General features: G+C 45.7%; 1 protein-coding gene across 3 annotated transcripts in view; it reads left to right on the top strand.

Moving 5' to 3' along the window:
• The window catches only part of pan2 (poly(A) specific ribonuclease subunit PAN2), a 186,947-nt gene that overhangs the window by 87,238 nt on the left and 87,670 nt on the right, over positions 1-12,039 (top strand). For all 3 annotated transcript variants that reach the window (XR_005458974.1, XR_005458973.1, XM_038786521.1), the window contains 2 exons: positions 3,934-4,113; positions 9,959-10,052. Coding sequence is in view for 1 of the 3 variants with exons in the window: in XM_038786521.1 (XP_038642449.1) it covers positions 3,934-4,113; positions 9,959-10,052 (274 nt within the window). In the remaining 2 variants the exon portion in view is untranslated. The remainder of the gene's footprint in view (positions 1-3,933; positions 4,114-9,958; positions 10,053-12,039) is intronic.

The following is a 12,039-nucleotide window of genomic DNA, read 5'->3' as shown; positions in this document are numbered from 1 at the left end:
ATGCATGGAACAGCCATGGGGACCAAATTTGCACCTCAATATGCCAACGTCTTCATGCACAAGTTTGAACAAGACTTCCTCACCACACAGGACCTGCAACCGATGTTATACACCAGATACATCGATGACATTTTTTTCCTTTGGACCCACGGCGAAGAATCACTGAAACGACTACACAATGAGATCAATAAATTCCATCCCACCATCAGACTCACCATGGACTATTCTCCAAATTCTGTTGCATTCTTGGACACGCTCACCTCCATCAAGGATGGCCACCTCAGTACTTCGCTTCACCGCAAGCCCACAGACAACCTCACGATGCTCCACTTCTCCAGCTTTCACCCGAAACACATTAAAGAAGTTGTCCCCTATGGACAAGCCCTCCGTATACACAGGATCTTCTCAGACGAGGAGGAGCGTAACCGACACCTACAGATGCTGAAAGATGCTCTCGTACGAACGGGATATGGCGCTCGACTCATCGATCGACAGTTCCAACGCGCCACAGCAAAAAACCACACCAACCTCCTCAGAAGACAAACACGGGACACCACTGACAGAGTACCCTTCGTCGTCCAGTACTTTCCTGGGGCGGAGAAGTTACGACATCATCTTCGCAGCCTTCAACACATCATCAATGAAGATGAACATCTTGCCAAGGTCATCCCCACACACCCACTACTGGCCTTCAAACAACCGCGCAACCTCAAACAAACCATTGTTTGCAGCAAATTACCCAGCCTTCAGAACAGCGAACACGACACCACACAACCCTGCCAGGGCAATCTCTGCAAGACGTGCCAGATCATCGACTTGGATACCACCATTACACGTGGTAACACCACCCACCAGGTACGCGGTACATACTCGTGCGACTCTGCCAACGTTGTCTACCCCATACGCTGCAGGAAAGGATGTCCCGAAGCGTGGTACATTGGCGAGACACTGCGACAATGAATGAACGGGCATCGTGCAACAACCACCAGGCAGGAATGTTCCCTTCCAGTCGGGGAACACTTCAGCAGTCAAGGGCATTCAGCCTCTGATCTCCAGGTAAGCGTTCTCCAAGGCGGTCTTCAGGACACGCGACAACGCAGAATTGCCGAGCAAAAACTTATAGCTAAGTTCCGCACGCATGAGTGCGGCCTCAACCGGGATCTTGGATTCATGTCGCATTACATCCACCCCCCACCATCAGGCCTGGACTTTCCATAGAAATCAGTGGTAAAGCCAATGATTCATTTAAGAGTTGTGGTTTTCAGGAGTGCAACCACAAAGAGTGAGGATTCCCTGCGTTTATAAAACCCAGCATCCAATAGGCCTTATAAACCACTTTCCCAACCTGCACTGCTTCCTTCAATGATTTGTGCACATATATCCACAGATTCCCCCACTCCTGCACCCCTTTTGGACTTGTGTCCTTTATTTTTTTGTTGCCTCTTCTTGTTCTTCCTCCCAAAGTAGATCACTTGCTACATCTCTGCATTAAATTTTATCTACCATATGTTCATCCATTCCACCACTCTTGAAGTCTATCTCTGTCCTCTTCAAACTTGTGCCTTGTACATTGACATCCGCATCATTAATGTAGATCAAGAAAGGCAGTGGTCCGTATACCGACCTCTAGGGGACCCCATTAAATACCTTCCTCCGGTCTGAAAAACAACAATTTACCACTATTATCAGTTTGCTGTCAGTCATCCAACTTCATATCCATCTGCCTCTGTCCCTTTTATTTCATGGGCTTTTGATAAAGTGACTTATAGCAGGCTTGTCAGCAAATGCCTTTTAGACGCATATATACACCACGTCAAGGGGCAGCACGGTAGCACAGTGGTTAGCACAGTTGCTTCACAGACCCAGGGTCCCAGGTTCAACTCCAGGCTTTGGTCACTGTCTCTGTGGAGTCTGCACGCTCTCCCCATGTGTGTGTGGGTTTCCTCTGGGTGCTCCTGTTTCCTACCACAGTCCAAAGATGTGCAGGTTAGGTGGATTGGCTATGATAAATTGCCTTTAGTGTCAAAAATGTGAGGTGGGGTTACTGGGTTAAAGGGATAGGATGGAGATGTGGGCTTAAGTAGGGTGCTCTTAGGGCAGCACGGTGGCACAGTGGTTAGCATTGCTGCCTACGGCGCTGAGGACCCGGGTTTGAATCCCGGCTCTGGGTCACTGTCTGTGAGGAGTTTGCACATTCTACCCGTGTCTGCATGGGTTTCACCCCCACAACCCAAAAGATGTGCAGGGTAGGTGGATTGGCCACGCTAAATTGCCCCTTAATTGGAAAAAAATAATTGGGTACTCTTTTTTAAAAAATTTTTTTTAAAGTAGGGTGCTCTTTCCAAGGGCCGGTGCAGACTCGATGGGCCGAATGGCCTCCTTCTGAACTGTAAATTCTATGAAATTCTAAATTCCATCAACCATATTACCTTCATCAACTCAAGCTGTTACCTCATTTTAGAAACTCAATCAAGTTAGATTAATAAGATCCACCGTCAAAACATTTATGCTGGCTTTACATGATTTAATTTGATTTATTGTCACATGTACCGAAGTACAGTGAAAAGTATTTTTCTGCGGCTGAGGAACGTACACAGTACGTACATAGTGGACAAAAGGAATAATCAACAGAGAACATTGACAAATGGTACATTGACAAACAGTGATTGGTTACAGTGCAGAACAAGGGGCCAAACAAAGCAAATACATTTTACATTTGACAAGTGATTTTTACTTTTGTCCCAGATCTTTTTTCTAAAGTTTTCCCACCACTAAAGTTCGACTAATTTGCCTGTAGTTGCTGGGCTTATCCCCCCATCCTTTCTTGACCAAGGATGTAACATTTTCCATTCTGAAATCCTCTGGCACTACCCCTGCAACTAAGAATTGGAGAATGGCTGGTACCTCCGCAGTGTTCACCCTCCTCGCAGTATCCTTGGATGCATCTGATCCAGTCCTGGTGACTTATATGGGAGCAGGAGTAGGCCATTTAGTGCCTTTAAGCCTGCACCACCATTCGACTAGATCATGGCTGATCCGATATCTCAATGCCATCTTCCTACACTATCCCTGTATCCCTGAGATGTCCAGATACAATGAACATCATCAAACTCTACTTGGAACGTTCCCAATGACTGAGCCTGCACAGCCTTATGGGGTTGAGAATTCCAAGGATTCACCACTCTAAATTCCTCACTAAAATAAAAGCCAAATACTGCAGATGCTGGAAATCTGAAATATAAACAGAAAATGCTGGGAAAACCCGCAGGTCTGGCAGCATCTGTGGAGAGAGAAACAGTTTCACAGGGTAACATATGGACTCAAAATGTTATCCCTGTTTCTCTCTGCACAGATGCGGCCAGCCCAGTTTTTCCAGCATTTTCTGTTTTTATTATTATTGAAGAAATTCCTCCTCACCCCCACAGCCCAAAGATGTGCCGGGTAGGTGGATTGGACACGCTAAATTGCCCCTTAATTGGAAAAAATGAATTGGGTACTCTAAATTTATTTTTAAAAAAGTACAGTAAATCTCATTGCAGAAAATGCTGGGAAAACTGAACAGGTCTAGCAGCATCTGTGGAGAGAGAGAGAGAAATCAAGCTAAAGTTTCGAGTCCATATGACTCTCCTTCAGAGCTGGAGAGAGGTAGAAATGTAATGGATTTTATGCAGTTGAAGCTGTTGTTGGCATCGATATGGACCATGACCTCTGGTTGTTTACCCACCCCCCCCTCGAGGTGCTCTGCAGCTTCTCGGTGACATCCTTAACCCTGACACCAGGAATGCAACACACCATCCTGAACCCGCAGCTGCAGAAAGGCTTGTCTGTTCCCCTAAGTATAGAATCCCTATTACCATTGCTTGCCCTATTTCAGTCTTTTATCTGAAAATGATCTTGTGTGCTTATTCCGCAAGTTTGTCTTTTTGAAAATAGGTTGTGGACTACCTGACTCAGTATTCTGGAATCAAACCTGGGGACCTTGATGCCAAAATTTCATCCAAGCACCTAACCACCTTGAAGTCGACATACCTGAAACTGAGATTCCTTATTGATGTTGGAGTGAAGTTTGTGGGCCACGGGCTGCAGAAGGACTTCCGAGTTATAAATCTTATGGTCGGTTTAAAACATTCTTTGTTCTTAAACAGAATACTTTTAAGATAAACCAGCTGTAATGACATCCTGTACTGGTGGACACTTTGACTGTTTTCCATCAAATCTTGCCATGTTGGCAGCTGGCCCCATCTTTATGGTGCTACCAAAGAGAGAAAACAATGTTAAAGGCAGAGCCATTCAGTGAGGAAATAATGTATTTCATTTCAATACAGGCTGTTTTCTTATAGATACTTATTCTTGGGGTGGGAGGAACCCGAGATAATTTTTAAAAAGCACTTGAATCACAGCACAAAAACTAGCCACTCAGCCCATCGGTTCTGTACTGACATTTTTTCCTCCACAAACCACCGTAGTCTATTCTGCTTTTTCTTTCAACCCATATTCTCTATTTCTCGCAACTATCTCATTCTCTTTTACTTTAACCACTGTTTGGGGCAGAGAATTCCACATTTTTTTTTTGTGTAATTTATTTAGTTTTTGTGATCATAAGTTGGTGCTCCCCTGTTATCATTTGTCAGTTTGTTCAACTGTACAGTGAAGCTTGCTAATACATTGCTACATGGCATCCAGAGATTTTGGGTTTAACCAGTGCCAGTCCTTTCTAAATGATGGCAAAACTAGAGCTGATCCTTGATGAATTCTTTCTGCTTTGCTGCATTATATCCGCAAAAGTTTTTTTTTAATGCGAACGCTGGAAAAACGACAGATCTGCCAGCACCAAAAGAGAAAAACTGCAAAGGTATAAAAATAAGTGCTTAAGATACATTAGTTTAGTAATTGGCAATATTGTCACGGCCCAGAGGAAACCCACACAGACACGGGGAGAACGTGCAGACTCCGCACAGACAGTGACCCAAGCCAGGAATCGAACCCGGGACCCTAGCGCTATGAAGCAACAGTGCTAACCACTGTGCTATGTTGCCGCCTAATAGGTTAGAGTTATATATTCGAAGGAAGACCACCATCTGTGCCCGTTTAATCTTCTCCAGGAAGATCTGTAAATACTAGGGGTGATTTTTAGGGCAAACTCAACTGACGTCAGTCCCAAATCTGGAAGTTAGTTGGGTTTTGGTATGAGCTGCATTGTTTTTGGCAGGAGATATTCAATGGGACTATTTATGGAATCATAGAAACAGGAGGATGCAATTTAGATCCTCGAGCCTGTTTCCCCATTCAGTGAGGTCATGGTTTATCTGTAACCTTACTCCATATACCCAACTTTGCCCCATAATACCTTTGGCTAACCAGAGTCTATCAATCTCTGATTCAAAATTAACAATTGACCTGGCAACAATTGAAAGAGAGTTCAAAACTTTACCACCCTTGTGTGTAGAAGTGTTTCCTAAATTTACTTCACGGAAAGGTCTGACTATAATTTTTTTGATTATGCCCTCTCGTCCTTGACTCCACAACCAGCGGAAGTAGTTCCTATCTATCTGTTCCCCTTAGTATCTTGATAACTTTGAGCAAATCACTCCTTAATCATCTTAAGTTCCAACCCTAGTTTCTGTCATTTCTCCTTGTAATTTAACACTAGGAGTCCAGGTGGGTGAGGGGTAGTTGTTAGTTCAGATGACTAGAGTGTGGTGCAGACTGACATCAATGATGCGGGTTCAATCCTCGAACCGGCTGTGGTACCTCATAGAGACCCGCCCCTTGCTTTATACCCCCATTGATGGGGAATGGTGTCCCTCTGCTATATAACCACTCCTCTAACATAGAGGAGACACCAGTCAAGGACAGTGGTGGGAAGTTGTGTGTGGAGGCTGAGGAGATAAGCGAGATACTAAATGAATACTTTTCGTCAGTATTCACTCAAGAAAAAGATAATATTGTGGAGGAGAATGCTGAGACCCAGGCTATTAGAATAGATGGCATTGAGGTGCGTAGGGAAGAAGTGTTGGCAATTCTGGACAAGGTGAAAATAGATAAGTCCCCGGGGCCAGATGGGATTTATCCTAGGATTCTCTGGGAAGCCAGGGAAGAGATTGCTGAGCCTTTGGCTTTGATTTTTAGGTCATCATTGGCTACAGGAATAGTGCCAGAGGACTGGAGGATAGCAAATGTGGTCCCTTTGTTCAAGAAGGGGAGTAGAGATAACCCCGGTAACTATAGGCCGGTGAGCCTAACGTCTGTGGTGGGTAAGGTCTTGGAGAGGATTATAAAAGACACGATTTATAATCATCTAGATAGAAATAATATGATTAGGGATAGTCAGCATGGTTTTGTGAAGGGTAGGTCATGCCTCACAAACCTTATCGAGTTCTTTGAGAAGGTGACTGAACAGGTAGACGAGGGTAGAGCAGTTGATGTGGTGTATATGGATTTCAGTAAAGCGTTTGATAAGGTTCCCCACGGTCGGCTATTGCAGAAAATACGGAGGCTGGGGATTGAGGGTGATTTAGAGATGTGGATCAGAAATTGGCTAGTTGAAAGAAGACAGAGAGTGGTAGTTGATGGGAAATGTTCAGAATGGAGTTCAGTTACGAGTGGCGTACCACAAGGATCTGTTCTGGGGCCGTTGCTGTTTGTCATTTTTATAAATGACCTAGAGGAGGGCGCAGAAGGATGGGTGAGTAAATTTGCAGACGACACTAAAGTCGGTGGAGTTGTAGACAGTGCGGAAGGATGTTGCAGGTTACAGAGGGACATAGATAAGCTGCAGAGCTGGGCTGAGAGGTGGCAAATGGAGTTTAATGTGGAGAAGTGTGAGGTGATTCACTTTGGAAAGAATAACAGGAATGCGGAATATTTGGCTAATGGTAAAATTCTTGATAGTGTGGATGAGCAGAGGGATCTCGGTGTCCATGTACATAGATCCCTGAAAGTTGCCACCCAGGTTGATAGGGTTGTGAAGAAGGCCTATGATGTGTTGGCCTTTATTGGGAGAGGGATTGAGTTCCGGAGCCATGAGGTCATGTTGCAGTTGTACAAAACTCTAGTACGGCCGCATTTGGAGTATTGCGTACAGTTCTGGTCGCCTCATTATAGGAAGGACGTGGAAGCTTTGGAACGGGTGCAGAGGAGATTTACCAGGATGTTGCTTGGTATGGAGGGAAAATCTTATGAGGAAAGGCTGATGGACTTGAGGTTGTTTTCGTTAGAGAGAAGAAGGTTAAGAGGTGACTTAATAGAGGCATACAAAATGATCAGAGGGTTAGATAGGGTGGACAGCGAGAGCCTTCTCCCGCGGATGAAGGTGGCTAGCACGAGGGGACATAGCCTTAAATTGAGGGGTAATAGATATAGGATAGAGGTCAGAGGTGGGTTTTTTACGCAAAGAGTGGTGAGGCCGTGGAATGCCCTACCTGCAACAGTAGTGAACTCGCCAACATTGAGGGCATAAAAAAATTTATTGGATAAGCATATGGATGATAAGGGCATAGTATAGGTTGGATGGCCTTTAGTTTTTTTTCCATGTCGGTGCAACATCGAGGGCCGAAGGGCCTGTACTGCGCTGTATCGTTCTATGTTCTATGTTCTAGATGCCTATGGCCCTTCATGGATTATCAATAATTATTGCCATTACCAGTCCAGGTATCATTCTGGTAAATCTATGCTGTACTTTGTTCAAGGCCAATATATCCTTCCTAAGGTAGGGTGCCCAGAACTGCTCACTACATGTGTTCTAACCAATCAAATCACTACCGAATCACTAATTAATGCAACTTTGTTTCCATCAAGGTAGTTGGAATTTATTGCCCAATCCTAGTTGCCCTGAGGGTTTTAAAAGTCAACTACGTGGAGTTACACGCAGGCCGGTGTGGGAGCTGCTGTTCCCTGGAGGATATTGAGTTTCCCTTAATCTGGCAGCTTTTGTGGCCATTTTCTGGTACTGATGCATAAATTGCCAGATTTATTGAATTCCGTTTTACATCTTGCCATGTTGGGATTTGAATTCATGACTTCTGGGTTGCGAGTCCAGAACCAGAAACACTAGACTACAATAACTCCAAGACTGGAGTTATTTAAGCTGGATTCACTGGCTGTTTTTTTTTTGATGCACCACTAAGTATTATTGTTGCTCTTACTGGAGGGGTATTTTTATCCCTTCCTGTCTCTTTTTTTTTTAATTTAAAGTACCCAATTATTTTTTTTCCAATTAAGGGGCAATTTAGCGTGGCCAATCCACCCACCCTGCACATCTTTGGGTTGTGGGGGCGAAACCCACGCAGACACGAGGAGAATGTGCAAACTCCACAGGGACAGTGACCCAGGGCCGGGATTCGAATCTGGGACCTTGGTGCCGTGAGGCAGCAGTGCTAACCACTGCGCAACATGCCGCTCTCCCTTCCTGTCTCCTTTGAAGGTGCTGGCTCCTGTTGGGATGAAGTTCAGGAGGTTAGCTGACATGATACAAGTTGTCATTTTTTTTTAGAAAATATTTTACTGAGGCATTTATAATTTGAACATTCTAAACAACAGAGCGGTCCAACGCATGCAAAAACCCACAGTAACATACCCAACTTCCCCGCCCTAACTCCTAACTACTCCTATATTAGATTCCCTACCCTTATTCTTCAAGTTGTCATTTTTCATAAATGTTCACAACCTAATTGATTGGAGGGTAGATCGGAAAATGAGGCTAATCTTGACTGGTACTTCCTGCAAGGATCATTGAATAATAGTTGGAAGCAGGATCCCTGACTTCTAACCTACGCTGGCCTATAGTTGCTAAGGATAACTGTAAGGGACTTGGGTGTCCTTGTTCACGGTTCTCAAGTTTAATGTGCAGGTTCAGTCGGCAGTTAAGAAGGCAAATGCAATGGTAGCATTCATGTTGAGAGGGCTCGATCAGGGAGGTACTTCTGAGGCTGTATAAGGCTCTGCTCAGACCCCATTTGGAGTATTGTGAGCAGTTTTGGGCCCCGTATCTAAGGAAGAATGTGCTGGCCTTGGAAAGGGTCCAGAGGAGGTTCACAAGAATGATCCCTAGAATGAAGAGTTTGTCGTACGAGGTACGGTTGAGGACTCTGGGTCTGTACTCATTGGAGTTTAGAAGGATGAGGGGGGATCTTATTGAAACTTACAGGATACTGCGAGGCCGGGATAGGGTGGACGTGGAGAGGATGTTCCACTTGTCGGAAAAACTAGAAGCAGAGGACACCATCACAGACTAAAGGGACGATCCTTTAAAACAGAGATGAGGAGGAATTTCTTCAGCCAGAGGGTGGTGAATCTGTGGAACTCTTTGCCGCAGAAGGCTGTGGAGGCCAATTCACTGAGTGTCTTTAAGACAGGATAGATAGGTTCTTGATCAATAAGGGGATCAGGGGTTATGGGGAGAAGGCTGGAGAATGGGGATGAGAAAATATCAGCCATGATTGAATGGTGGAGCAGACTCAATGGGCCGAGTTGCCTAATTCTGCTCCTATGTCTTAAGTTCCCCGCCAGCTTATCTATTTGAAAATGAGCCCTAACTGGCTTTATTCTGCGGAACATGATCTGGCAGAAAGCTGTCTTGATCTCTTTGATAGATTTGCTGTCTGTAATGTCAGTTCCATGTGATGCAGGCTGGCTGCAGTATATCCTGTAGAGATTAGCAGCCAAATTTGCATTAATTTTGCAATAATCAGAATCTTCAAAAATCACTGGTGCAAGTGACGATTGAGGAAACAAACGGTATGAATTTCTGGCCTGAGCGAAGACTGTTCTAACAGGTTGCCATTACCAGGTTAACGTGTGATTTCAGGAGTAAAAAGGCAAGTTTCAGAAATATTTCACCGCATCAGTTCAGTGTGGCATAGATGTGAATGCTGCTTCAGCTCAAGGAAATGTTCGGTGAGTTGGTTTTATAACTTTTCAGTTTTAGACTAATTACCTCTTTCCCCCTTTCTATCTTCAGATTCCAAAGGAGCAGGTGATAGACACGGTGTATTTGTTTCACATGCCTCGGAAGAGGATGATTTCGTTGCGTTTTCTTGCATGGTATTTTCTAGGTTTGTATTGGTTGCAGTTTAAGATTTTTAACTTTTGTTAATGTCAGCTGATGTGCACAATTCCAAATGCCCTAGTAGTCGGTCACGGTTCATTGCTTGCTGTGAATTATAAGATACCTGTGTATTGATGAGATTTCTGCCAGCATTGAGATCTCTGTAATTGCATGAAATTTATTCTCCCATTCCATGAAGCACACATGGGGAAATTATACTTAACAATGTTTTACCTACACTACGAGCCCGGTGGTGGCGGCTGCCCTCAAAATTTGGGGGCAGTGGAGGCGACACAGGAGGGAAGTGGGGGGCTCGGTGGAGGCCCCGCTGCGGGGGAACCACTGGTTTGTCCCAGGGAACATGGATGGCGGGTTCCTGGGGTGGCACAGGGCGGGCATAAGGAAGTTGGGAGACCTGTTCATTGACGGGAGGTTTGCGAGCCTGGGTGAGCTGGAGGAGAAGTTTGAGCTCCCCCCGAGGAATATGTTCAGGTACCTTCAGGTCAAGGCGTTTGCTAGGCGGCAGGTGGAGGGGTTCCCTTTGCTGCCCCCGCGGGGGGTAAGGGATAGGGTGCTTTCGGGGGTGTGGGTCGGGGATGGGAAGGTGTCTGACATCTACCAGGTGATGCAGGAGGTGGAGGAGGCGTCGGTAGAGGAGCTGAAGGCTAAGTGGGAAGTGGAGCTAGTGGAGCTGGGGGAGCAGATTGAGGAGGGGACATGGGCGAACGCCCTGGAGAGGGTGAACTCCTCCTCTTCATGTGCGAGGCTTAGTCTCATCCAGTTCAAGGTACTGCACAGGGCTCATATGTCCGGGACGAGGATGAGCAGGTTTTTTGGGGGTGAGGACAGGTGCATTAGGTGTTCGGGGAGCCCAGCGAACCATGCCTATATGTTTTGGGCATGCCCGGCACTGGGGGAATTCTGGAAGGGGGTAGCAAGGACGGTGTCGAGGGTGGTAGGATCCAGGGTCAAACCAGGCTGGGGACTCGCGATATTTGGGGTTGGGGTGGAGCCGGGAGTGCAGGAGGTGAAAGAGGCCGGTGTTTTGGCCTTTGCATCCCTAGTAGCCCGGCGGAGGATCTTGTTGCAATGGAAAGATGCGAGACCCCCCAAGCATGGAGACCTGGATCAATGACATGGCGGGATTCATTAAGCTGGAGAAGGTCAAATTCACACTGAGGGGGTCGGTACAAGGGTTCTTTAGGAGGTGGCAGCCTTTCCTCGACTTTCTGGCTCAACGATAGGGAACTAGGTCAGCAGCAGCAGCAACCCGGGGGGGAAGGGGGGGCATTGTTTATGTTAATTTAATTTATTGTTAATTTATTTTGTTGTTTATTGGGTTTGGGGGGGGTGGGGGGTTCGATATATGCGTTGTTATGGGTGCCGGGGGGTGTTTATTATTGTTATTATTATTATTGTTCTGTTGTTGTACATTTTTCAAAAATTTCAATTAAACTTAGATTTTTTTTAAAAACAATGTTTTACCTGGTTCAGGCTCTGATTTTGCTGACTGCTTTGTAATAGCTGAGCCCTTTTTTATAAATTTAGAGTACCCAATTCATTTTTTCCAATTAAGGGGCAATTTAATGTGGCCAATCCACCTACCCTACACATCTTTGGGCTGTGGGGGCGAAACCCACGCAAACATGGGGAGAATGTGCAAACTCCACACGGACAGTGACCCAGAGCCGGGATCGAACCTGGGACCTCTGCGCTGTGAGGCAGCAGTGCTAACCCACTGTGCCACCGTGCTGCCCTGGAGCTAAGCCCTTTTGACCTTGAAGGTCTTCTTCTTGGCCTGCTGTGTTAGCTATCTCAACTGGGTGAGAAATGGGAGAACTACAATTGGCCCTGATGCACCTGGTGTATTAAGAAAGAAAGCAGCCAGAGTTCCAATTCCTGATCAAAGGCCAGCATTCCATCTTGGAATGTGCACATTTAGGGAAGATTTGTACTCGAGAGACAGGACAGGATCAAGCTCTGCTGTGATGTTC

Source organism: Scyliorhinus canicula, chromosome 28, assembly GCF_902713615.1.
Source record: "Scyliorhinus canicula chromosome 28, sScyCan1.1, whole genome shotgun sequence".
NCBI classification, from domain to species: Eukaryota; Metazoa; Chordata; class Chondrichthyes; order Carcharhiniformes; family Scyliorhinidae; genus Scyliorhinus; species Scyliorhinus canicula.
Note: the sequence above shows the minus strand (reverse complement) of the source record. Positions and strands in the feature narration are given on the sequence as shown.